The 27,279-nt window shown below is 43.3% G+C and overlaps 1 protein-coding gene across 2 annotated transcripts in view; it reads right to left on the bottom strand.

Annotated features, from left to right (window-relative positions):
* NSMCE2 (NSE2 (MMS21) homolog, SMC5-SMC6 complex SUMO ligase) overlaps window positions 1-27,279 on the bottom strand; it is a 422,041-nt gene that overhangs the window by 279,866 nt on the left and 114,896 nt on the right. For both annotated transcript variants that reach the window (XM_073632235.1, XM_073632234.1), the window contains one exon: window positions 5,465-5,571. In XM_073632235.1, the coding sequence (XP_073488336.1) occupies window positions 5,465-5,571 (107 nt within the window). The remainder of the gene's footprint in view (window positions 1-5,464; window positions 5,572-27,279) is intronic.

The following is a 27,279-nucleotide window of genomic DNA, read 5'->3' as shown; positions in this document are numbered from 1 at the left end:
CTGTTAGTTCAGGGGTCTATTAAGCAAGGTGAGCAGTTTGGCTAAACAAATGGTGTGAGCACGGACCAGGGATCACCTTAAACTTTTGCATGAAGCACCCTTTATCACCAGTGACGTCTGCGTGCCTCTTTATTTACATGTGTTTCAATCCATGAACATATGAACTTTATTGGACTTTTTATTTTGTAATTTTAGCGCTGCACTTATTTATTTACTTAGTTCAAAAGGGTTTATATATTTGCCTTTAGTGTTCAGCTGCTGTGATTAGTCATTGAGTTTTGCGCTGACTGTTTGTTTCTGATCAGCTACAAGAACGACGGTACAGCAGCGCTAAAAATAGCGCTGTTGTACCACCGACGCCCCCACCGCCCCAGTGTGAAAGGGGCCTAAAGTAAGCCCAATTTTTTTGCATAATTTGAAAGATGAAGATACATTGAGTAAATAGATACCTAACATGTCACACTTCAATAATGCACACGCTCGTGGAATGGCGCCAAACATTGGTACTTAAAAATCCCCATAGGCCACGCTTTAAAATTATTTACTGGTTACATGTTTTGAGGTACAAAGGAGGTCTAGGGCTAGAATTATTTCTCTCGCTTTAACGTTCGCAGCGATACCTCACATGTGTGGTTTGAATACCATTTTTATATGTGGGCGGGACTTACGTATGCGTTCGCTTCTGCGTGCGAGCTCACGAGGACAGGGAGCTTTAAATTTTTTTTTAATTTTTTTTTTTTATTGTTAATTTGACTTTTATTTTTTTAGTATGACACTTAAAAAAAAAATAAAAAAACTTTGATCACTATTATTCCTAGGAACATGATATGATCCCTTCTTTTTACAGTGAGATGTGGGGTCAATAAGACCCCACATCTCACCTCTAGGCTGGAAAGCCAAAATAAAAAAACAAAAAAAATGATCACAGCTTCCCAGCCGAGGGGGTGCCGTTTTTTTGAATACAGAGGCTGGGTGTGATGGCATAACATCGCACCCAGACTCTGAACGATCATAGAGACTCCCGCGACCATCTGGTCCGCCGGAAATCTCTATGATCACCATTCGGTGACGTTTCAGAAGTTACTGTAGCATATAGTCTTGTTTTAGTGCCAATGGCGGCACTATTGTTAAAATTTTATACTGTTTGTTTTATTGTGATGTATGTGGACCAAGCCTGGGTATGTCCGATAGGCAATGTTTTGTATCTACACTTGAAATCATTTAAAAAAAAAAGAAAAAAAAAGCTGTGCCCCAAAAAGGAAAACTGGGGGTACAATATTAGTCCCCCATATAGCCTGTGATCTCCTTGCAACTGATCTTCTCTTATTACTGACTTACCATGCCTTGATATGCACTGGGACTTTGAGTAAAAGGCATCATATCGGTAAAGTAGAAGGATTGTGCTTACTCGTGTCATAACCAGATCCACAGAATGAAGTAAAAGGAGGGAGATCCTTGCACTGCAGGTCCTCAGATAAGGTTTTCTCTCCAGTACAAACAATGAGCAATGAACAGCACAGTAATGACATCACCAAAATCTCATTCCAAATCGAGTGAGACTAGCAGTGCCTTAGATGATTTCACACTGTAGATATACAGCTATGAGGCTGAAGGCACAGTCTATTTTTCAGGAAGAATTCAATACAAAAGTTAAAGGGGGGTTTTAATAAACACCTATTTCTGTGTTTATTAAAAGTCAGCAGATACAAAAAGTGTAGCTGCTGACTTTTAATAAACACACACTCACCTGTCCCAGGATCCAGCGATACGGCTGCCCGAAGCCTTGCTTCTCTCCTTCTCCCTTTCCGCGGCGATGGCATTGCAAGTCTGGGCACCACCCCAGCTGTGACAGCTTGCTGCTTCACAGCCGGGCATGCACTGCTGCGCATGCGCGAGTGGTGCTGCGCGGATTGAGTAGCTGGGCAATCTTCTGGGACCTGTGATGTGTCCTAGAAGATTGCAGGGAGGGAGGTGGGAGAGGAGAACTACCACTCGGCACCACGGCATCATGAGCAGAAGTGGGAGCTGTCAAAACTAGGTACACGCTCCCCCCCCTACAAAAAAAAAAAAAAAAACACAAATGTGGCATGTCAGGAGGTCAGGAGTCCTTAAAGCGAAAGTTCCACTTTTGGGTGAAACTCTGCTCTAAAGTGGTTCGAAAGCCTAATATAAATTGACATTGATTAGATCCATTAGCTTTAAGCAAAAATCAATGATAATTTTTTCTTTGTGCCAAACATCAAAATTTTTCTTCTTCTTTTTTTTTTTAAACAAACCATTACAATCACTTTAATGTTACTGATAAGAAACATAGATTTGAAAAAAAGAGGGTCACTAATCTCTTTAAATACGTCAGGGTACTAATAAGTTAGCATTCAAGATATCTTCTATAATATAGCAATTCAGGGCCAACAACAAACAGTAAGTGTAACTTAATCAAAAGTGCAGTTATACATTAAAGTGTATTTAAACCTTAAAGCAAAACTTTAAACACTTGCTAACCGCCCTATAGAAGATATACTGCTACAGGACGGCTGCTGTGATTATACATAGCGGGAGCTGATCAGTGGGTACAGCGGACTCAATGTCTGCTGGCACCCGCCGATCATTCAATACTGAACAGCGGTCTGCCTATGTAAACCAGGCAGATTGCCATTATGTCAGCAGGGTAGGCATGGATCCTGTGTTTGCAGGGACAAGGATCCATGTCTTCCCCTAGTAAAAGTACCTCCCACACTGTACAAAAAAAAACAAAAAACTGCTAGGCACCCAGTTAACAGTTTGATCACCCCTAATGTTAACCCCTTCCCAGCCAGTGTCATTAGTACAGTGAGTGCATATTTTCAGCACTGATCACGGTATTAGTGTCACTGGTTCCCAAAAACGTGCCAGTTAGTGACCGATTGTCCGCTACAATATCGCAGTCCGGCCATAAGTCGCTGATCGCCGTCAGTACTAATAAAAAAATTATTAAATAAATAATTCCATAAATATATCCCATAGTTTGTAGACGCTATAACTTTTGAGCAAACCAATCAATATACGCCTATTGGGATTGTTTTTTACCAAAAAATATGTAGTAGAATATATATTGGCCTAAATTAATGAAGACATTTGATTTTTTTTTTACATTTTTTTATTAGGTATGTTTTAGAGCAGAAAGTAAATTTTTTTTTTTTTTTTAACAAAATGGTTGGTCTTTTTTCTGTGTATAGAGCAAAAAATAAAAAAAGCAGAGGTGATTAACCACTTCAGTCCCGGAAGATTTTACCCCCTTCCTGACCAGAGCTCTTTTTTCGATTCGGCACTGCGTCGCTCTAACCTCAGTGGCGGTATGATTATGTCGGATTTTAGGTGCTGAAAGCGGTACAATTATTTTGCATGGAAATTTGGCGTTTTTTATTGTAGGCCTGTAATTCTTATGAATAACACACTTATATCTGTCCAAACAAGAGTCTAGTAGACATCTCGGGTGTGATAAAGTTTGAAACACAAAATCATAAATTATAATATATTAAATAACTATAAATAATTATACCAAATAATAATAATAATGAAAAATATTCAATAATGTAATCAAATCAAAAACACAAATTTGCTCAGTTGCAGAATTGTCACTTTATAGTATTTGATGACGGATCTCCCCACAAATCACTATCGCTCAATTCTGCGAGTGATTCTAATTTATTATCGATGTTTTCTAGGTGCTCTAAAATCACTTTTGATGTAAAGGGACGGTTTTGGTTGCTATGGACAATCTCCAGTTTCCAGGCACAAAGAACAGTTTTTATAATATAAAACTACATGCAGGACACTGGAGAAACCACTGGGGACAAAAGGGATGTGAAATAATTTCATACAGTAATGTAATCTGTAAGATTACAGTGTACTGTATGTATTGAGTGTGTTTCACTTTTTGAATTTGGCGCCGTTCTCCGTCCCCGTGCGTTGCAACACTTGCAGGGAACGGAGCTGATAGATCGAGCAGAGGACGAGCCACTCACAGTGTGGGGAGACATCGCAGGATCCAGGGGACAAGGTAAGCTCTTCCTGGATGCTGCGATGCGATCCCGAGTGTGGCTCGGGGTTACTGCTCTTGGTACTGAAATCCCACCCCGAGCCAGGCTCGGGAATACCGCCAGGGGGGTTAACTGACAATTGCGCGGTCGTGCGACGTTACACCCAAACAAAATTGACATCCTTTTTTCCCCCCACAAATAGAGCTTTATTTTGGTGGTATTTGATCACTTCTGTCGTTTTTATTTTTTGCGCTATAAACAAAAAAGAGCGACAATTTTGAAAAAAAATGCTATTTTTTTACTTTTTGCTATAATAAATATCCCTCAAAAATTTATAAAAAAAACAATTTTTTTTCTTCAGTTTAGGCCAATATGTAGCCTACATATTTTTGGTAAAAAAAAAAAAAACATCGCAATAAGCGTATATTGACTGGTTTGTGCAAAAGTTATAGTGTCTACAAAATAGGGGATAGACTTATGGCATTTTTATTATTAATTTTTTTTATCTTTACTAGTGATGGTGGCGATCTGCGATTTTTATTGGGACTGCGACATTATGGAGGACACGTCGGACAATTTTGACACATTTTTGGGACCAATGGCATTTATACAGCAATCGATGCTATAAAAATGCATTGATTATTGTAAAAATGTCACTGGCAGGGAAGGGGTTAACACTAGGGGACGATCAAGGGGTTAATGTGTTCCCTAGTGTGTGTTCTAACTGAAGAAGGGAGGGGACTGTGTAGGGGAGATGACAGATTGCTGTTCATACTCTCCCCTCAGAGAACTGGAAACTGTGTTTACACACACAGATCCCGGTTCTCGGTGTGCCCCGAGCGATCGCGGGAGCGTGGCGACGATCGCGGCCGCCGGGCACTCGCATCGGCTCTGTGGGCGAGCAGGGGGCGCAGGGCCACAGGGAGAAGTGGCGTTACATAATGTCGTTTCGGCCAGCCGCGCCATTCTGCCGCAGTACAACTGCGACGGCTGGTCGGCAAGTGGTTAAATACCACTAAAAGAAAGCTCTATTTGAGGGGGGGGAAAGGACATACATTTTATTTGGGTACGGCATTACATGACCGCGCAATTGTCAGTTAAAGTAACGCAGTGCCGTATCACAAAAAACGAGATTCCAAGAGATACAAGAATTGGCAAGCGTGCAAACTCTACGGCATGCAGCCAAAACCCGGCATATCTGTTTGGGTGGATTAAACCTTTACAGTTTTTTTTTTCTTTTGTGTTTAAACTCTCATTTATTCTCTTAGATTAAGTTACAGTGAAGAAAAGTTTGACCTTTGTGGTTAGCTGGTAACAGTCTATATTGAGCACACACAATCCACCGAATAAATCAAAGAGGGAAAAAAAATGAATGCAACAATGTTATGAGGCATGGAGAAATAATGATTCATAGAGGACAAGCTCCAACTTGTTTCCATTCTCACCTTGCCAATGGTTTCCTCAACCGCTTTTATGTAGTTGCTCAAATCTCTGTTGACAGCAGCATATTCCAACATGACAGCCTCCATGCTCTCCACGTCCACGGTGTCACCTACAATGACACAGGCATTCTTGGTCAGGGAAATACCATGAAGCAAACAGAAAAACAGTAGAGCTCTTGTTTACATTTTGTTAAAGGCCATGACCACATAATACAGATTACAAAATGTTTAGGACAGGTGGACAAAATGCATCCAATTGCTGTAAATGAAAAGCCTTTAAAGTGGTTCTAAAGCCTAAACATTTTCTAGATTAACGCAATCCGCGCGCCAGGCTCTGTCTCGGTCTATGGATGAAGGCAGCGCTGCTCGGGATGAGGAGCCAGGAGTCAAGAGAAGGAGCTTCAAGGCAGGTAAGTTTAACATGTTTGTCATTAAAAAAAAAAAAAAAAATATATATATTTGTTTTAACATAAAAAATAAATAAATAAATAATAAGACTTTACAATCACTGCAACTGCTGGACTCTGGGTGATAAGGAAAGGATATTGCTAAGTACATGTTGCTTTGATGAAATGATGCAGAAAAGCCAGAGGCTCTCCTTACCCTACTGATATATAGGTGGTGTTGTGCTTTGAACATTTAAAGTGGAGTTCCACCCACTTTTACAACTCTTCAGCATCCCTCACTAAACTGTGCACTGTGAACGAATTGGATATTTTTAAATTATTTTTCTCAGCACCTACTGTATATCTGCTGTATTCATTTTTCACTTCCTCCTCCCTGGCCGTGGCCCATCGCATCATTTCCTGTTTGCAATGCCTTCTGGGAAGGGGCAGCAACTTCCTCTGGCACTGTCGTTGCTATGGAAACCTGACCTGAAACCTATTACACTGCTTGTGCTGCACTGAGCATGTGCGAGATCTGCAAGGATGAGATCCAGGAAGAAATATAGTCTGGCTTCAGATGCCCACACTTAAGATGGCCACGGCCTGCTGTTTATAAAATAACAAACTACTGCTATAAACTAACAAAACAGACCTTAGTTTACAGACTAACTTTACTAAAATACATTAAGCTTATGTATTCTAGGGGTATTTTTATTTAAAAAGTGTAATTTCGGCCGGAACACCAATTTAACCACTTACCGCAAATCGCCTTAGTAGCTGTATGTCAATACATTGACGCTAAATACCATTGTTATGGCAGCAGCTAGCTGCCATAACCCTGGTATCTTCAGAAACTGTGGGCGGTCCTCTTTAAGTTAGAAGTGGTCTCTGGAGCCATCGGTAGCGGCGGAGACTATTGCGTCCTCTCCCCTGACAAGCCTGGAGTACTCCCCGCATATGTGTTCCATGTGTATTGGAGTTCCATGATTGTGAATTGTTTGCATTGGCATTTGTATTGCTATTTCTTTGTATGTATTACGTATGCTGCATATGTACCCCCATGTATCACAGATCCCTTTAACTATCTATATTACCAATAAACACTCTATCATACTAATTCTACATTTTCCATACTCTTTATGACCCATGAGTAGGTGTTCCCTTTAAAAGTCCCGCCAGAGGATCAATTTCCATGTAGCCTGGAGCAGAGTGGGGGAAAGATGACCCCCACTCGGCTCCATAACATTAGATGGCAGAAGCGACGTCAAACATCACTTCCGCCCAATGGTCTTAGAGGGGAAATTTTTTTTATTGCATTTAAAGCGGAGTTCCACCCAATAATGGAACTTTTGCTGATCGGATTCCTCCCCCCCTACGGTGTCACATTTGGCACCTTTCAGGGGGGAGCAGATACCGGTCTAATCCAGGTATTTGCTCCCACTTCTGGGCATAGATTGCCGCAGGCTCCGCAGGGATCTACGCCACGTCCGGCCCCTCCCCCGCTGTCTTCTGGGAGACACACAGGTCCCAGATGACAGCAGGGGCCAGTGAGGATGCGCAGTAGGGAACCAGGCTGTGAAGCCCCAAGACTTTGCTTCCCGATTCCCTTACCGAAGATGGCGGCACCTCCACCCGAGAGACGAGGGTAAGGACATTGCGGGCGCCCTGGACAGGTAAGTGTCCATATTTTAAAAGTCAGCAGCTGCAGTATTTGTAGCTGCTGACCTTTAAAAAAAAAATTTCGGCAGAACTCCGCTTTAAGTGTAAATGTGAGACCTAAGGTCTTTTTGACCCCCAGATCGAACATTTAAGTTTCCTGTCATGCTTTTTTTTTTCTATTGTAAGGGATGTTTACATTCCTTGTAAAAGGAATGAGTGACCCAAATTTTTTTTAAAAAAAAGACACGTTATGTATACATGTGGATTACATTAGATTCAAATAATTGTGTGAACCCCACAATTTGACATTTTATTGTTTGTTCTCTGAACTATGGTTTTTGTACTTTATTGAATGCAAAAATAAAATTCATGGTTTTTATATACACAGTGTTGTTTTCACTTCTATATGTCCCTCAAAAAAGTCCATATGTACTTATATAGTTGTCTGTACATGACTTTACAATCACTTTAATGATGATGTGGCTTTACTCACCAACATATCAATCATTTTTTGCCAGATCCCACCTCAACCTAAAGCTGGCCTGATTTGTGGCCAATTCAGCAGGATGCCACCCATGATGGCACCACTCATTTCAACAAACTTCTATAGCAAAATTGAAGGTGCGGGATAAAATAATTGTTGGCTAAACAGTGACTGCATCCTATCAGATACAGTCATTGTTTGGGTATTTAGAAAGCCGCAGGCACTGTGAATACCTAGCAGGGGAGATTCCACCATCCATTTTAAACAACTGAGCCTACCAGAGAGCTCCTGAAATAAAAAAAAATAACAAAAAGTTGATACTTTGTTGAGGGTGCAAGTGGTTTTGTGCATCATGGACTTAGAAATGTGCATATTGGGTGAGTTGTTTTTGCTATATTGGACCAGCATCCTGCCAGCTGATCAAATTTCCTTACCAGGTGAAGACCTTTACACATACCAAAATCCCTCCATCCAGGTCTCTCAATGACAGCCTTTCCACCCGCAGAGACCACAAATCAGCACTGTACAATAACCCTCGCCAGTCGATCCCTTTTACTCCCCTCGGTGTGCTATGGGTCCTCTTCTGGATCCTCTGCTGGACAGCAGGATGTGGACACCTGGAAGAAGGACCCATCTGGGGATCAGATCATGGGTGTCAAATCTGTGGCCCTCCAGCTGCTGTGGAACTACAAGTCCCATCATGCCTCTGCCTTTGGGAGTCATGCTTGCGATGCCTCATGGGACTTTCCTTGCAATGCTTCATGGGTTCTGCAGTTCCACAACAATTGGAGGGCCACAGGTTGGACACCCATGTAGATGATCATCTACTTCTTGGATGAGAAGGACCCAGCGTTGGATGATCATGTTTGCGTGGCTTTAAGCAAGTTAAAAAAATGGGTTTTGTTTGTTTTTTTTAATACCAAGCGAACAGATAGAGGGCTCACTTATATCCTGGAGTTGGGCTTTAAGTTCCCTGCATAAGGAGTTTCATTTCCTTGCAATTCAGCAACATATATTGAGGATGTAAAGTATTTTATTACAACATTGGAAGTGATCATGTGATTATGGTAAAGACAGAACCTTTGCATAGCCATGATTAAGAAAGAGTGAGTGTTGAAATTCCGCATGTGTTGTGATGATGCTGAGCAAACACTTTGTTATTGGACGCATACAGACGAAATGGTCAGGATTTTGGCCTTGTTGGTTATCTTTCTCAGACTGTCTGCTAAAAGGTGGCCACGCATGTACAAATATGATCATTTAATCATAGCTCCCAACTGTCCCTAATTTCGAGGGGCTGTCCCTGATTTGGAACAAAATCCCTCTTTCCTATTCATTTGTTCCTCATTTTGCTCTGATCTATATATAGTTGTATATAAAATGCACAATTTAGCTTTCAAAAAGTGTTTCTCAGTGCTAAACCTTTCATCCAATTTCTAAATTGCTGCATATGTAAATGTCAAAAGCCAATATAAAAGGAATAGTAGTGGTAGAAAGAGCACTTGTGGGTTTAACAAATCTTTTTGTGTGTGTAATTCTCCATTAAGGAGGTGTGGCAGGGGGTGTGTCCCATGCCTACATACTTTTGTTAATAGGTGTCCCACATTCCCATCTCAAAAAGTTGGGAGGTGTGCCTTTAACTGATCATTCGATGCAACTAAAATGATCAGAATGAATAAGAATTTAAATCACAAAGCCTTGTAAATTCAATCAATTTAATGAGCTTTTGATCAATTTCAATGCTGGCGAGTAGATCCGTTTTATTAATTTCTTCTCATCAATTGAATTAATAGCAAAGAATGAGGGGAGAGGGGTAAACAAACTCCGGGACTTTAACGGTGTTCAAGGATAGAAGCAAGGTAAAGATACAATGACAGCATCAATAAAATTTAATATTTTATTATAAAAGTAAAAAACATGAGGAAATTGAACCATCTGTGTCAAGGTTATAAGTTTCACTAAGAGGCACACATACAAATAATACCACTCAACATGCTAGGAATAACAAAAAGACAAAGATGAAATCTCATGATTCTGGATCTTCTGGATCTGGATCTCATGAGATTTCATCTTTGTCTTTTTGTTATTCCTAGCATAAATATACATCTTACCAGAAACTGCTGAAGAAGCTCTAAAAGCGAAACATGTTGAGTGGTATTATTTGTATGTGTGCCTCTTAGTGAAACTTATAACCTTGACATAGATGGTTCAATTTCCTCCTGTTTTTTTACTTTTATAATAAAATATTACATTTTATTGATGCTGTCATTGTATCTTTACCTTGCTTCTATCCTTGAACACCGTTAAAGTCCCGGGGTTTGTTACCCCTCTTCCCTCATTCTTTGCTATAGATAATTTTTTTTTTTTGCTGATTTTTCTGCCTTAGGCCCCTTTCACACGTGCGGACCGTATGTCCGTATTTCATCCATCCGTCTTCGGATGAAATACGGACATACATGTATCCCTATGGGATAGCGGGTGTCAGCGGATGAATATCCGCTGACACCTGATATCATCCGTCCCCGCTCTCGTCTGATTCTGCGGACGGAAGAAAATCCTATTTTTCTATCCGTCTGCAGAGCGGATCGGATGAACACGGACAGACGGTCCGTGCTCATCCGATCCCCCATAGGAGAGAGCGGAGATCTGACAGGGCGGTCCCTGCACAGTGTGCAGGTCCCGCCCTGTCATCCGCCGGCTCAGCTGGGAAAAACGGAGAGATCCCCGCTGAGCAGCGGATGTTCACGGGGTGGATCATCACGGATCCGTCCCGTGGGAATGGGGCCTTAGTTGTTATTTTGTTCAATTTAATTAATAATTGCCAGTATGAAACTATCAACTGATTAAATGATCATTTTCAATAGATCACTTGTGATAGATTTAATCAATACATGCTGCAAAGATTGATATTTTAATTGATTGATGATTTGCTTTGTTTCTGACTGCTTGTACCTAGATCGATCACAAATCCATACATGTATGTTCACTTTAAAGTGGAGGTAAACTCCAATTTTGAACTTGTACCTGTAGAAACAGTGAATATCTCTTAAACTTGCATGGTTTTGGAGACATCCACAAGGGATGCTGCCGGTGACGTCACCGGCGCATGCGCTCTGAAGGGACGGCATACCCATGCCGTATCTTCAGAGCTCTGTGCCAGAGCCGAGGGCTCCAGGGCGCATGTGCAGGTGATATCATCGTGGCCCCGGCCATTAATACAGCTGGAGCCCACAAACCCGGAAAGAAGACCGGGCAAAGATGGCAGCACTTTACAGGGAAGTCTGTCATAATCTGCTAGTATGCTGTGCATACTAATAAATTTTGACTTAACCCTGCAGAGGGGCCCATTTTTTTGTTTTCGTTTTAGTGGCCTTTTACTACCTCATTAAGGTTCATCCTTCATTACAATTACCAACATTGTATTAAAGTGGTTGTATACTTTAATAAAACTTACCTATAGGTACTGTAAATATCTCCTAAACATGCACCATTTAGGAGATCTTTACTATATATGCAGTCGATACGTCATGGGCGCATGCGCTCTGAAGGAACGGCCACCCAGGTCATTACTCCAGAATCCTGTGCCGTACACAGCAGCTCCCCCGCACATGCGCAGGTGTGACGCCATCGCAGCTCCGGACAGTCACACAAAAGGAAGGAAGGAAGACAGGTGAAGATGGAAGTGGCCTACCAGCGATGACAGCGCATCTCTGGAATGCTTCGTTTTCAGGTAAGTTTCCCATAATGTGCTAGTATGCAATGCATACTAGCACATTATGGCTCTACCTTGCAGGTGAGAAAAAAAAAAAAAAGGCACCCAGCGGTTTACAACTGCTTTAAGAAAAGCCGCAGTCCCAATACTCGTTTGCATGTGAATGGACTAAAATTATCTCTCTAAAAATACAACTGCTGCACAGGATGCCTATAATATGACTCAAATTCAGTGGGGATTTCAGAAATATAGCATGTATCTTTAGAGAGTTCAGCTTTACAGTGATTGTAAACCATAATTTGTTCTTAAATAGCATACGTGTCATACTTACCTGCCCTTTGCAATGGTTTTGCACAAAGCAGCCCCAATTTCCCTCTTTTTGGGTCCTCCGCTGGTGCTTCCCACTGCCCTCCCCCACCATAGCAAACTGCTTGCTACGGGTGCACTCGTGTGGGCTTGCTGTGTGTGTGTCCATAGACACATAGAGCGTGGCTCAGCCCCTGCTCCCTCCTCTCTGCCTGTGGTTGACAGCAGTGGTAGGCTGCTGCTGTCTCTGAGCCTATGAAGAGGGAGAGAGTAGAGAGAGGCACTGCTGTCGTGCACTTCGCTGGATCAATATCGGGCTCAGGTAAGTATAACTGGGGGGGCAGCTGCACCCAGGTTTTTTTACCTGAATGCACAGAATGCATTCAGGTAAAACACCTCCAGCCCTTAGAACCACTTTAGTTTAGGCTTAGAGAGTAACCACATTTTCTGTGCGTTTTCTTTAACTTGTTAAAGCATAGCTGATGTAACCATATTCATGAATACTACTTACTATTAGTTCATATCTGAAGTCACTGGCATTTCCTGTAAATGACCTGACTTTCTGTTTTGTGAATGAAATCAACGCTCTCTGACCAGACGTTAAAATGTAGGTGTTTTCCAGATAATTCAAAAAAAAGGAATGCATGTTTTGCTGTGTAAGCAACTCTTTCTAATTGAGCAATACAATCGGCTTACTCATATTCATGACTTCCTTCATTTATTTTTGTTTACTTTTTTGGTTGAAGTTACCAAATCTGACAATTAGGCAATCGTGTTTATGAGATTAGTCATTGACCAGAACAATAAAAGTAATAAGCCTGAAAAAATAGCCCAATTTAGGAAATGGTGGGGAAAGATTAGAACCTTTATTTTTCAGCTTCTATTCTACCTCTTACCCACTCTATTCAAAACAAAAACAAATATAATAAAGTGTTTCCATAAAAGAGCATAAACAGGAATAAAAGCCCTTTTTGGACCTTGGAGCACAAAAGTTACTGTAGATCCAGACTATCAAATGGAACAGTTGAAGGTTGGGATGCAGAACGGGTCCCTGTATTAAAATCTACACTTGTTGAATTTTTCTAATCTCTTTCAGAAGAAGGGTGATGGAATCAAAGGCGGAGGCCAGGTAGACCTTCTACTCCAGAGATAAAGCGTTAATATAAAATAACCCAAGGTACAAGAAAAAGGGCCTAAATAGCACCGCTCAGCAGCGAAGGAAAAGAAAAAAACCTCTTCCAAAAATGGATGTAAAATGGATGTAACCTACATAAAACTTAATCTCTATAAACAAAACACAATAGCATTTATAATTAGGTCAGCAGCTGCTAAAATATATCGAAAAAGTGACTTCTTTAACCACTTCAATACAGGACACTTACACCCCCCTTCCTGCCCAGGCCATTTTTCAGCTTTCAGCGCTGTCGCACTTTGAATGAAAATTGCGCGGTCATGCTACACTGTAACCATGTGAAATTTTTATAATTTTCTTAACACAAATAGAGCTTTCTTTTGGTGGTATTTAATCACTCCTGTTTTTTTGGGGTTTTTTTTAGGAAAAAATAAAGACCAAAAATTTTGAAATAAAAAAAGTAAAGTATTTCTTTGTTTCTGTCAGTAAATTTTGTAAATAAGTAATTTGTCTCCTTCACTGATGGGCACTGATGAGGTGGCACTTATGGGCACTGATGAGGAGGCACGAATATGCCGCACTTATGGGCACTGATGAGCATTGATAGGCAGCACTGGTTGGCACTGATAGGCGGCAAGGACAGGCGGCACTGATGGGCAGCAGTGATGAGCATTGATGGGCAGCACTGATAGCCACTGATTGCTGGCACTTGTGGGCACAGATTGGTGTCAATTGTGGGCAATGGTTGGCACCGATTACTGGCAGTGGCATTGCTGGCACTTAATTGTAATCAGGACCTGATTACATTCCTAGATGTCCTCTGTGAAGAGATGCCGCTGATAAGCTCTCCTCTCCTCACACTCTGTCTGTGTGATGCGATGAGCGCCGATTACCGGCAACTCCGAGTTTACATGTGACCGGCTGTGATTGGACACAGCTGATCACATGGTTAAAGAGCCACGGCCTTTTACACAGATTGGGTTGCGCCGTGTCCTAGCAACACGTCGCGGCTGCGATCGCCACGTGCCCCCCGTCATATGACATTCACCCAGAACAAGAACCGTGCCGCCCAGCCGCCATTTGACAGCTAGCAGACGGTAATAGGTTAAGAAGGTGAAGCTTTTGTTACGGTGATCCAAGTTGTTGTCACTAGTGCACCATATACCCAGAACGCCACCACGTGAGTAAGACTCCCCTTAGGGCAGTGATGGTGAACCTTGGCACCCCAACTACATTTCCCATGATGCTCCATTACAGAGTGCATGATCATGGGAAATGTAGTTCCAAAACATCTGGGGTGCCAAGGTTCACCATCACTGCCTTAGGGTATACACTCACCAGATATTACTATTTCATGCGCCTTAGGGCCCTTTCACACTGGGGTGGGGTCGGCGGTAAAGCACCGCTATTGTAAGCGGCGCTTTACCGTCGGTATTCGGCCACTGGCGGGGGGTGGTTTTACCCCCCGCTAGAGGCCGAGAAAGGGTTAAAAACCACCACAAAGCGCCTCTGCAGAGGCGCTTTGCCGGCAGTATAGCCACGCTGTCCAATTGATTTCAACACTCCGCTCCTTCACCGCTCTGAAGATGCTGCTAGCAGGACTTTTTTCCTGTCCTGCTAGCGCTCCGCTCCAGTGTGCAAGCCCTCGGGGCTTGCACACTGGAATCAAAGCAGTGGCACTTTCAGGTCGGTTTGCAGGCACTGTTATTAGCGCAATAGCGCCTGCAAACCGCCCCAGTGTGAAAGGGCCCTTAAGGTAAACTTTTGTTGTCACCCTGAAGGAATCCGCTAATTCTATTAGGATGGAGGTATGGATGGCTCCAATACAGCAGGATTGTATGAAAAAATAAAATTGGCACATAGCGTAATCCTGTTTATCAAAATTTTAATGTAGCCAAAAACCCCCCATACATAATCTACGTACTAGCTTGTTAAAATAATAGAGCAGTATAACCGGTAGGAAGCCGCCTGTATCAAAGGAACAGTCGCGCTGATTCCTTCCTGGTGGTTCCCAGCCGATTAAGACACGCAAAACATCACTTCCGGTCGTCATGGAGATCACGCATATTTTTTCTTATATGTGGAATCATATAAAAGCTTGTCACGAGGATGAACTGACATGAGCACTACTATGACATTTTAAGGACATAAGATGCGTTGTACTTTTTAAAGCTTTAATATAGAAGAAACTTACCACGCTTTCTGTTCTTTTTGGTAAAAAATGAAAAAAAAAAAAAAAAAAGAAAAGGTCTACTTGGGGAACCTCCTCTTTCTGCATTCCAAAGGAACATTTCCACATTAAGTTCCCATTTGGGGTGTAAGCCCTGGTTCACTCTGGAGTGTTTTGATGCGATTTGACATGTCATATTGGCGGCAATTGCCGTCAAAGGCGCCGTCCTAATAGGTGCAATGCCGCATCTGCGGCGCTGCACCGATTTCAAAAAGTAGTTTCTGTACTACTTTTTGCAATTTCGGGCTGCGATTTACATTGACATCTGTGAAGAAACTGCACAGATGTCTGAAATCGCGGCTGAAATCGGGACTGACATGCGGGAGTGAAATCGTGCGAGTTCATCTAAACTCACACAGCTTCATTCCCGCAGCTCAGTGTGAACCTGGGCTAAAGTCCAGTTTTAACTCTGAAAGTCTGACTTCATTTAGGGCAGGGGTCTCCAAACTGTGGCCATTTGCTTGGCTTTATCCGGCCCTTGGGGCACTATTCCTCCCACTGGCATTAACAATGGGGCACTATTCCTCCCACGGACACCAATGATGGGGCACTATTCCTCTCACAGACACCAATGATGGGGCACTATTCCTCTCACAGACACCAATGATGAGGCACTATTCCTCTCACGGACATTAACATCGGGGCATAATTCTTGCCACTGACACCAATGATGGGGGCACTATTCCTCTCATGGACACCAATGATGGGGCACTATTCCTACCAAAGACACCAATAATGGGGCACCAGTCGTCTCACGGACACCAATGATGGGGCACTACTCCTCTCATGGACACCAATGATGGGGCACTATTCCTACCAAAGACACCAATAATGGGGCACCAGTCGTCTCACGGACACCAATGATGGGGCACTATTCCTCTCATGGACACCAATGATGAGGCACTAATCCTCTCACGGACACCAATGATGGGGCACTATTCCTCTTTTACACACCAATGATGGGGCATTGCTACTAATGGCAGGAAGTTTTCTACTCCCACTGGCCACAGTTCAGCCCCCTCTAAAGGCTTAAGGACAGTAAACCGGCCCTTTGTTTAGAACATTTGGAGAGGGAGATGTCCTTGCAGCTTTGTCATAAGGTGACAACCCTGCTCCTCGATAGACACAGTACAGTGAGATAGTGTAGTCACTCTAGGACAGGGAGGTGTTTTACAGGCAGGCTCACTAGGTGAAAATAAAGGGGAAAAAAGTCAGAAAGAAGAAAACGGATGCCGCCGCCACATCTAAGAACTGGTAAAACACATTGGCCGAGGGGGTTGTACACATGCAGCACACACAATGCTTTGCTTCATGAGTGCAGCAAATGGGGCCATGCTACAACTGCATGCAGTGTACGGTGGTGCAGGATTTTCATGACTCAAAGGTGACAACATAGCCTCCCAGATACCAGTCAACCATCCTCTGTGAAAGAAATTTCAAACTCTGTATTTAGAGCGAAGCCTATGATGTCATCAGGCAACCAGAAGTGACGTAATCATTGGGTATACTGTGTGAAGCAGATGTTTTACCTCCTTAAAGGGGTTGTAAACCCTCATGGTTTATCACTTTAATGCATTCTATGCATTAAGGTGAAAAACCTCCTGTCATGTACCAGCCCCCCAGTGCCCCCCTTATACTTACCTGAACCCTGTCTTTCACCGGCCAGGAACGAGCACACTAGCTCTAGCTGGTGTCTCGAGTTCTGACTGCATAGACTGATAGCAGCGCAGCCATTGGCTCCCACTGCTGTCAATCAAATCCAATGACGCAGGCGGCGGGGCCGAGTCCTGCATTCTGTGTCAATGAACGCAAAAGCCCGCACGGTAACCCCCAAGGAGTGCGCTTCTCCTAGGTGGTTTCTGGATGCAGGGAGGAGCCAGGAGCGCCGTTGAGGGACCCCAGAAGAGGAGGATCGGGGCCACTCTGTGCAAAACGAACTGTGCAGTGGAGGCAAGTATAACATGTTTGTTATTTAAAAAAAACACAAGGGTTTAGTAACCCTTTAAGGGGGTAACACCTTGTCTTTTAATATAAAAATTCTAATACAATGCCTATCTTTTTATGTATGCTCCCTACTGCAGTAGTAGTTATTAACCCCCCTGGCGGTATTCCCGAGTCTGGCTCGGGGTGGATTTTACATACCAAAAGCGGTATCCCCGAGCCAGACTCGGGCTTGCATCGCAGGATCCAGGAAGAGATTACTTACCTTGTCCCCTGGTTCCTGCGATGTCTCCCCGCTGTGATCGGCGAGCCGCTGTGTCTCGCTCGATTCACAGTGCCGAGCTCCATTCCCTGCGAGCGTTGCGACACACGGGGACGGAGTTCGGCGGTAAATTCAAAAGTGAAACACACAGTATAGATACAGCATACTGTAATCTTACAGATTACAGTACTGTATCAAATAACTACACATCCCCTTTGTCCCTAGTGGTCTGCCTAGTGTCCTGCATGCAGTTTTATATATATAAAACTATTCTTTCTGCCTGGAAACTGGAGATTGTCCATAGCAACCAAAACTGTCTCTTTACATCAAAAGTGGTTTTAGACCAGCTAGAAAAAAGCGATAATAAATTATAATCACTTGCAGAATTGAGCGATAGTGATTTGTGGGGAGATCCGTCATCAAACACTAAAAGTAATAAAAGCTAAAATTCTGGAACTGAGCAAATTTCAGTGTTTTTGATTTGATTACATTATTATATAATTTTTATTATTATTATATTATTATGTGTTTTAATTATTTATAGTTATTTATTATATTATCATTTTTTATTTCGTTTTTCAAACTTTATCATACCCGGGATGTCTACTAGACTCTTGTTTGGACAGATTTAAGTGAACTATTCCTAAGAATTACAGGCCTACAATATAAAATGCCAAATTTCTGTGCAAAATAATTGTACCGCTTTCAGCACCTAAAATCTGAAATAATCATACCGCCAGGGAGGTTAAAGCAGAACTAAACTCTATCATTTTCAGCCAAGGAAGCTGCCACCTTGGCCTCTGTTTGATCTTCAGCTGCCATAGCCCTGCACATGTGATCAGTTATGACAGCAGCCATTTGATGGTTTGACAGTTTGGTTGAGAACACAACCAATGTGACATTTACATTCCCAGGACAAGCCGGGAACGTAACTGCTTTTTGAAATTGTTAAATAAGAACTGCAGTCTCCTCATATAATTTGTAATAAAAACATCTTTGCCATTCTGAAGCTTCCCTCCAACCACTTTGCATTATATTTCATATATACTGTGATTCTGTACTTACCAAATATGCTGCAGAAATCTCCTTCCACTGAGTCTGGCTGCAACCATTTTAAATGTGAGCAATTGAAAGCTGTTGTCTGTTCGCTTCCTGGATTTACACAGAGGCACACCTCCAGCTCTGCAGCTTTCATTGGCCCTCTTATGACTAATCCCCCCTCCCTTCCTGGCAAACTCTCACGAGAGTGAGTGAGAGAGCTGTGCATGATGTCATAAGCCTAGGCTTTTTTCCTGACAAGAAACAAGAAGTGGGCTGTATAAGGTATTTACCGGCGGAAAAAAAAATGTTTTACTATCCAAAGTTAAAACAACAAGGGCAGAAGATTTAATAGATGGAAAGATGAAAAATGACTGAAGTTCCGCTTTAAATTGATGGGTTTAGTTTTACTTTAAATTGGAATCACTGATCAATATTAGGATAGGACATCGTGGCCACCTTGCATGCGCCCACTGTATCTATAGTTTACCTATAGACACCTCCAAAAGTTTAATCCACCATATATCGCTTTTCAGAGGGGCAGTAAGGGCTGCCACCAGTGTAAACAAGTCCTAATTCATGGTAAATTGTATGTTTAACCTTTGTGAAATGGCTTCTTTATCAAACTGCATGAGAGATATTATATTCTAATGTCTGCATTTCCCAGCCAGCTCAGTGAGGAACATGTGAAATGCGCTGATAAACAAATCATTCGTTCTTTGCCGTATTTCCTTTTCCCTTCCAGAACCAACTGGACAGGTGGCATTTAAACACTGAACAGAAAGTTCAAGTCAGTCAAGCTGATAATGATGACGACGTTTCTGCAAATAACAAAGATCTCCTGAAAAGCGCACTTGACTTTTGTCCGTCAGCTCCCCTCCTGCTGAACGCACACAGCGGGCTGGCAGAAAGTCTTTTTGTTTGACAAGTTTAAGCTGAGAGGTTTATCTTCAGCGACTGTCAATCAGAAGCTCCATGGGGCCGTACACAATGCACACAGCCACGGGGAGGTCATTGAATGATCTGCTTCTAGGCCAAAGCTGCCAATTTATAGAGACCTTTTTATTCTTATAATTGATTGCGACAGTAAATCAAAGAGAAATCAAATGGAATTTACATGTAGTAAACATTTAAAGCTGAACTCCAGTGTCTTGTACTGGAATTGCTTACTGTGAATTCACTGAACTCTCTGAGCTTCCCACAATGTGCATTAGAAGCTGCAGCAAGACCAGTGGAGCCGGCCTCATTTCTTGGCTGGAGGACGTCCAGCATCTTCTAGCTCAGGGTTTCTCAAACAAGGTTCCATGGAACCATAGGGTTCCTCCAGAGGTTCCTTGAACAATGAGCAATTTCTGCCTCTCGGATAGGTTCCCACTGACACCCTTGATCTTTTTTTAGCTATCTGTAAGGGAGTAATTCTTCCCAATGATCACAAGTGTAAGGAGCATTCTTCCCACTGACCATCACGCTAATGTATCATGAGTTGTAGATATAGTAACTTTCAGCAGGAGTTCCCTGAGATCAGAAAGTTATTTCAAGGGTTCCTCTGTGTTGAAAAGGTTGAGAAAGGCTGATCTAGCACTTTTCTGCCCAGCCTAACTGTCCCTGGTCTTCTCCTTTTATTTATTGAATTTCAGTTCAATCATGGAGGCTCAGTACCACATGTGGGCTTTAGATAGAGCAGCCTAAATGCAAATGCAGCCTACCCAGAAAGAACCGATCTTCCAGACGGACTTCCACCTATCAAGGCATACTGATATATGTATAACTCCTCTCAGAAGCCAACCCACTGCTTGCAATAGTGCTGAGGGTTCTGCCGTTTTCGGGAAGCTATGTACAGAATCCTGCTGGCCCCCCACACCTGGCATGATTTTCCTGCTTCACAAAGAGAAGCACAGAGACCCAGGGATGATATCGCTGGGTTTAAAGCTGATCTCCTTCTTCTAGTAAAGTTTTGACCATGCTGGTCCAAACAAACTATTTACTTCATTAATGCCGTGTACACACAGGCAGACTTTTCGACCGGACTCGTCAGACGGAACGAATCCGGCGGACAATCCTACCGTGTGTGGGCTCCATCAGACCTGCAGCGGACTTTTTGGGTTGAAAATCTGACGGACTTTAGATTTGGAACAAGTTTCAAATTTGTCCGACGGACTCAAGTCCGGTCGAAAAATCCGCTCGTCTGTATGCTAGTCCGACAGGGGAAAACCCACGCTAGTGCAGCTATTGGCTACTGGCTTATCAACTTCCTTATTTTAGTCCGGTCATACGTCATCATGTACGAATCCGTCGGACTTTGGTGTGATCGTGTGTAGGCAAGTCCGTTCGTTCAAAAGTCTGTCAGAAGTCCGTCAAAAGTCTGTTGGAAGTCCGTCAAAAGTCTGTCGAAAGTCTGTCGGAAAGTCTGTCGGACAAGTCCGCCCGTGTGTACGCGGCTGTCAGTGCTGTATAAACTGTGCGCAGCCTCAGCTACATACAGTATACAGCGCTGTGTTTTGGCAGTGGGATGGGAACTTCCCGTCCCACTGCCAGAACAAAATTGAGTTGGGCTGAGGGCTGCCCAGCCATTCACAGGGAACTTTGTAATTTATGAATAAATCATCTTATTGGCTGAGGCGGGAAGATGTCATGATCTCAGACTCAGCCAAGTTTTGTATTCATTCATAAAATAAACAGCTCCCTGTAAATGGCTGAGCAGCACTCCGTTTTGTTTTCCGGGAGCAGGATGGGAAGTTCCCATGCCGCTGCCGGAACACAGCGCTGCATTCTGTACATAGCTGAGACTACACAGTTTATATCACGCACAAGGCAGCTGCGTCTGTTAGTGAACTAAATGGTTAATTTTGGACCAGCTTGGTTCAAATGACTTATTTTAAAAAGAAGATCAAAAATAGAAATAAAAAAAACAAAAAAAAAAAAACAATTATTGTCACCTAGATGGCTGCTGCAACTGTCCCCCGGCGGTTCTACACTGAGAGAGGAACGATCAAAAACTGCCAGTTGCTCAGTTTTCTGTATTCGGTCTGCAGAGAGCCAGTGACTGTCAGTCACAGGTCTGTGCTCTGCTCTTCCAGCGCTCACTAGAGCGCCGGGTTGGATGGGGGGCTTGGGTTGTGGCTGTCTCAATCTAATGGCTAAAAACAGGTCACAGGAGTGCAGAACGAAGTGCAATCCTGTGATTACAACGAGATAGCTTTGGCCTTACTTCTCCTTTAAACTTCACTAAAACAAGGAGATCAGGTTTAAAATAAAGTACGTAAACAGAAAGGTATTCTTTCCTTTTTTTAGCTTTGCTTTTAGGTTTTTACTACTTAGAAGGGATCAGCAAATGACCTCCCCTCTAACTACCTAGTGGGTCCGTTGGTGGCAGAAAAAAGGTTACTGTAGATCTAAGGTATACGCTTTTTTTCATAGAGTACAGAAGAGTTAAACCACTAACCATGTTTTTTTTAACCATTTAAAAGAGAAGTATGTTTTTTTTTTTTTTTTCAGAATCATACTTACCCTAGGTGAATGCAGTATCAGTCCGATGCTGCATCTGTCCCCCGCTGGCTCCAAGACTGAGAACCGAGCGATCAAACACCGCTGTTCGCTTAGTTCTCAGGGCTCACTGAGCAGAGAGCTGGTGACTGCCAGGAACTGCTGTCTGCTCTAACCCCCCCCCCCCCAGCTCACTGGAGTGTTGGGCTGTGGAGGGGGTGGAAGCTGCCGGCTCAGGATCCCAGCGGCTTTCTGAGAAGTTGAGCCGGGTGCCGGTCCAGGCATGTGGGCGGATCTCGACCATATGGTCACGATCTTTCTCAAGCCTGGACTGGCTTTTTGATGTCAGCCAACAGCGTGCTTCAGCCCTCTGTCTGCTGAAAACGGATCACAGGAGTGCAGAACGAGCTTTGGCTGCAATTCTTCTTTAAACTCCAAAAATTTGCCTGATTGTATGTTAGGTGTACTACATTTTGCTTTTTGATTTAACACCGCAGCAATAACTATATTCAATTTGGAAACAAAGTCCAACGCTTACATTCTAGAGGTCAAACTTTATTTATTTTATTCTATTATTTTATTTTTTATTTTTACAAAATGTCATGCACTACATGGCCAGAAGTTTATGGACACCTGGCCATTCCACTTACACAAACCTGTTGGAAATCATTTTTCAAAACCATGTACATTAATATGAAGTTGGCCCCTATTTTGCGGTTACAACAGCCGCCCTCCTGCTGCAAAGAGGCTTTTCACAATATTTTGACGTTCATCTGTGGGAATTTAAGCCCATTCAGCCAAAAAAGCATTTGTGAAGTCATTTACTGATGTTGGAAAAACCTGGCTTACAATCAGCATTTCAGTTAATCCCATAGCTGATCAGAGGTCAGGGCTCTGCGCAGGCCACCGAGGTTCCACCACACCAAACCCATCAAACCATGTCTTTATGGAACTGGCTTTGTGTACAGTCATACAAGAAAAGAAAAGGGCCTTCCCCAAACTGTTGCCACATGTTGGAAGCGCACAATTGTCTAAAATGTTTCTGCATACTGTAGCATTAACTGTACACTTTCACTGGACTCAATATTCGGAGGGGTATTCACATATATTTGGCCATACTGTGCAGATATCTTATAAAGCTAATTTTGTAGGGCGGGAAATGAGTAGCTCAACTGCTACTCTGAAGGTTGCATAACTCAAATTATAGCTATTACGGAACTTGGGTTAAATTGGGTGATGCTGATTGTGCAACTGCACCCACAGGCAAATAAACATTGCATATAGATATAGTGATGGTATACAGACTCTTCATGGCTAGTGTTGTTCAGACAAGTCCACATTTGGTTTGTCGGCAGTTTGGCCAAACTTGCCAAAAATCTGCAAAAATGCTGAATCCTATTCTGAATACCATGGAGGTTAATGCCGATCAAAGTGGGGCGCACACACCCCACTCTTACCATTAAAAGACAGATTCCCGGCTACAGAAGTTTCAGTTCATCATCAGATAACCCAAGTGACTAATCTGAACGTTGACATCACCCAGGACTCAAAGTAATAAGTTTACCAAATGCAATTGGGAATTTGTAATTTAAGCTCGGTTCACATTGCTGCAACATGGGATCCGACTTGTGAGACCCCAAGTCTCATGACATGTCAAATGCAAGGTTTCCCTATGAGAGCCGTTTTAACTGATGCTACACAAGTTGCTCTGACTTTAGAACGGTTCCGCACTACTTTGGTCCGACTTGGGTGCAATTTCAGCCCTTATACAGGTTGCTAAAAAGCATCAAAGTCAGATCAAGTCAGAAGGAAGTTGCAGGTCAAAGGCGAAGGCAAAGAGGTAGGACTTTGCTGTCGCAGCAGTGTGAACCCAGCCTTATGCCCTGTACACACGACCGGACTTTTCGACTGAACTGGTCCGACGGAACGAATCCGTCAGACAATTCGATCATGTGTGGGCTTCATCGGACCTTTTCTGTTGAAAAATCTGTCGGACTTTAGAAACAGAACATGTTTTAAATCTTTCCGACGGACTCGAGTCCGATCGAAAAATCAGTTCACCTGTATGCTAGTCCGACAGACAAAAAAGGACCAAGGGGCGGCTATTGCCTACTGGCTACTGGCTATGAACTTCCATATTGTAGTCCGGTCGCACGTCATCACGTTCGAAATCGGACTTTGGTGTGATCGGTGTAGGCAAGTCCGTTTCGTTGGAACTCCGTTGAAAAGTCCTTCGGGGTTCAGTCCGACGAAAAGTCCGGTCGTGTGTACACAGCATTAGCGGCAGTGTACAGATCGGTGACAGGTCATAGTAATGTATGTTGAATACCCAACTGAACACCACAAATGACATAGATTTACTTCTAGGGACATTATTAAACTTTATTTTAAAAGCCATTAAGTATGTGTTTTTTTTCAATTAAATAATTTTTAATACATTGTGTGTTTTTTTTTGTTTTACTTTGAGGATGGTATTATTGTACTTCTGTACTAATTCCCCTGAGAGGGGGCAGATTTCTGCTCATCCCCCTTATTGTAAAGGAGACTTCCAGATTCCACATAAATCCCTCTCTATTACAACCACTTTCTTTTTGGGGCCTAGAGAGGTGGGAAAAGAGGTCCTTTTCCCTCAACAATGGGAGGTTTTGCAGGCCCCCGCATCCCTTGCAATGTACTACCCCCAATGTTGAAAGACTTGTGGCTTAATATGGTGCAGAAAAGGGGTGCTGAACGATCACTGCCCTCCCTTTCCTGGCCATCCAGGAGAAAAAAGGCAAACAAACAACATCGGTTTCTTCTCAAAGGGGTTGTAAACCCTTGTTATTTGTTTTGTCATGTTATACTTACCTCCACTGTGCAGTTCGTTTTGCACAGAGTGGCCCCTTACCTCCTCTTCTGGGGTCCCACGGTGGCGTTGGTGGCTCCTCCTCGCATCGATTGTCCACGTTGGAGAAGCGCTTTCCTTGGTGGACACCCGTGCAGGCACGCTCCCGAGTCCCGCATCTGTGTCCATTCACACAGAATGCAGGACTCGGCCCTGGCCCCCCCCGTCATTGGATTTGACTGACCGCAGCGGGAGCCAATGGCTGTGCTGCTATCAATCGGGACACGAGACACCAGCTACAGATGGTGTGCTTGTTCCCGGACAGAGGATGACAGTGTCCAGGTAAGTAAAACTGGGGGGGGGGCTGGGGGGCTGCAGCACTGACAAAGTTTTTATACACCTTAATGCATAGAATGCATTAAGGTGAAAACCTATGAGGATTTACAACCTTTTCAAGGTAGAAGTACAGCCAAAGCTTGTTTCACTGCACTTCTCCTGTGGCTCATAGGAGTGGAGTTCATCCTGCACTCCTGCAACCCGTTTTCAGCTGAAGCCCGCTGTCGGCTGATATCACAGAGTCGGTCCAGGCTCGGGCAAGATCACGACAATGAAGTCGGGATCGGCCTCCATGCCTGGACCGGCACCTGGTGCAGCCTCTTAGTGAGCTGTGGAGAGCCTGAGCTGGCTGCTCCCGCCCCCTCCGCAGCCCAACACTCCAGTGAGCGAGGGGGGGGGGGGATGGGGCAGAGCAGACAGCTCAGGAAACTCAGGGAACCGAGCGGTCGGTGGCGTATGATCGCTCGATTCTCAGTCTTAGAGTCGGCAGGGGACGGTTGCAGCATTGGACCAATGCTTCATCCACCTAGGCAAGTACGATTCTGCAAAAAAAAAAAACATACATCTCTTAATATACCAATCTGATCCTTATCCAGGCATTCAGCCTGAGCAGCCAGTAAAGTGGCGAGGCGTGTATTCTCCCCCATTCCTGTACCATACCATGCTGCATACCTTTCAACATTGAAGGGGAACCTTGCAAGACTCTCTTTACTTTCAAAGCACTGTTGGGGGCAAGGACTTCTTCCCCACCTCAGGTGCCCCAAACAAGGGGAAGTGATAAAGGGGGAATGTTCAGGATGAATTTAGAATTTTACGTAACACGAATAGCAATTCTATTAATGGCCCAGATACAGAATGACAGACATTCTAGCAGGTTTTACTGCTAGCAGCAGCACTCAGGGAACGTTCAGCCGTCACTCGACACGCACTCCAGAAGTGCAGAGTGAGCTCAAACAGCGAACGCATGTTTATACGACACAACCCGATCGGCCACGTGCATGACATTCTTTCCTGATGAGTCGTCCTGTGATTGTGCTGGAAACCTAGAAAGAAACAGCCTTCTCCACACGCAAACCCACATTTCCTTGAAACCTCCTTCTTCCCAAGTGAGACAAAATACCGTAATTATAAGACCTTTAATTACAAATTTATATAGATAGGGAACTGGGCAGAGACACATGTATTATTGCAGATGGAGTTTGTGAGGGTTGGGCAGCAACTCATATACTGATCCAGTTTATTTCAGCTACTGTCAGAATTCATATTACGACTAAATGCAGACCGTCCAGTATGTGCCGTTCTAAGCTCATTAGTTGCTTGGCTATCTTTGGCTGCAATACTTTGAGTTACTGACCTGGAACAAACATGAATATTAGAAAGTTGGGGAGATAATAGAACTCCCCTAATCCATGTAAACATTGGAGATGCTGCATCACCATAAGATTCAGGCAACTAACATTTTTAAAAGGAGAGGTCAGCGGTGAGGCCTCCATATTCTCTCTGTACTGGTTTACTTTAAGGACCTGATCTCACCAGCAGCTGTGCAAGAATATAGCTACTGGTGTGCGTAGTCAATCCTGGCACATGGCACGGTTTACTTGCCAATTTATCAAGTGCTATTGGTCGCAGCACAGTGTGAGGTGATGGTTTGCGCCACACTGTTGTACGCTGAAAAAACGACTGTACGTCAAAGTGTTTTTCAGCGCACACCACTGAATTGGGGTGGTGTGCACTGGTCTCATAGGAGATAAGGAATTTTGCTCCTCTTGCGTTGGGACTACACTGGGCAGCCTTGCAACAGGCCCTAAAACCCAACTCTAGGTTCCATCAGTAAAAGATATCTGAATTCCTTCACAACTGTAGAAGAAAATAAAAACTGCTTTCCCTAAAATATTCACATTCCCTCTGGGAAGAACCATCCCATAGTGATGCTCTTCTTCCAATTTGCATGACACCAATTGTCATTCAATCCACCCCAGTATGTTTACATTATTAAAAGGACACTCACCAACACATTAGCACCCA

Source organism: Aquarana catesbeiana, linkage group LG05 (genome assembly GCF_042186555.1).
Source record: "Aquarana catesbeiana isolate 2022-GZ linkage group LG05, ASM4218655v1, whole genome shotgun sequence".
Classification (NCBI taxonomy): Eukaryota; Metazoa; Chordata; class Amphibia; order Anura; family Ranidae; genus Aquarana; species Aquarana catesbeiana.
The sequence above is the reverse complement of the archived record's forward strand: the minus strand, read 5'-3'. Positions and strand labels throughout refer to the sequence as shown.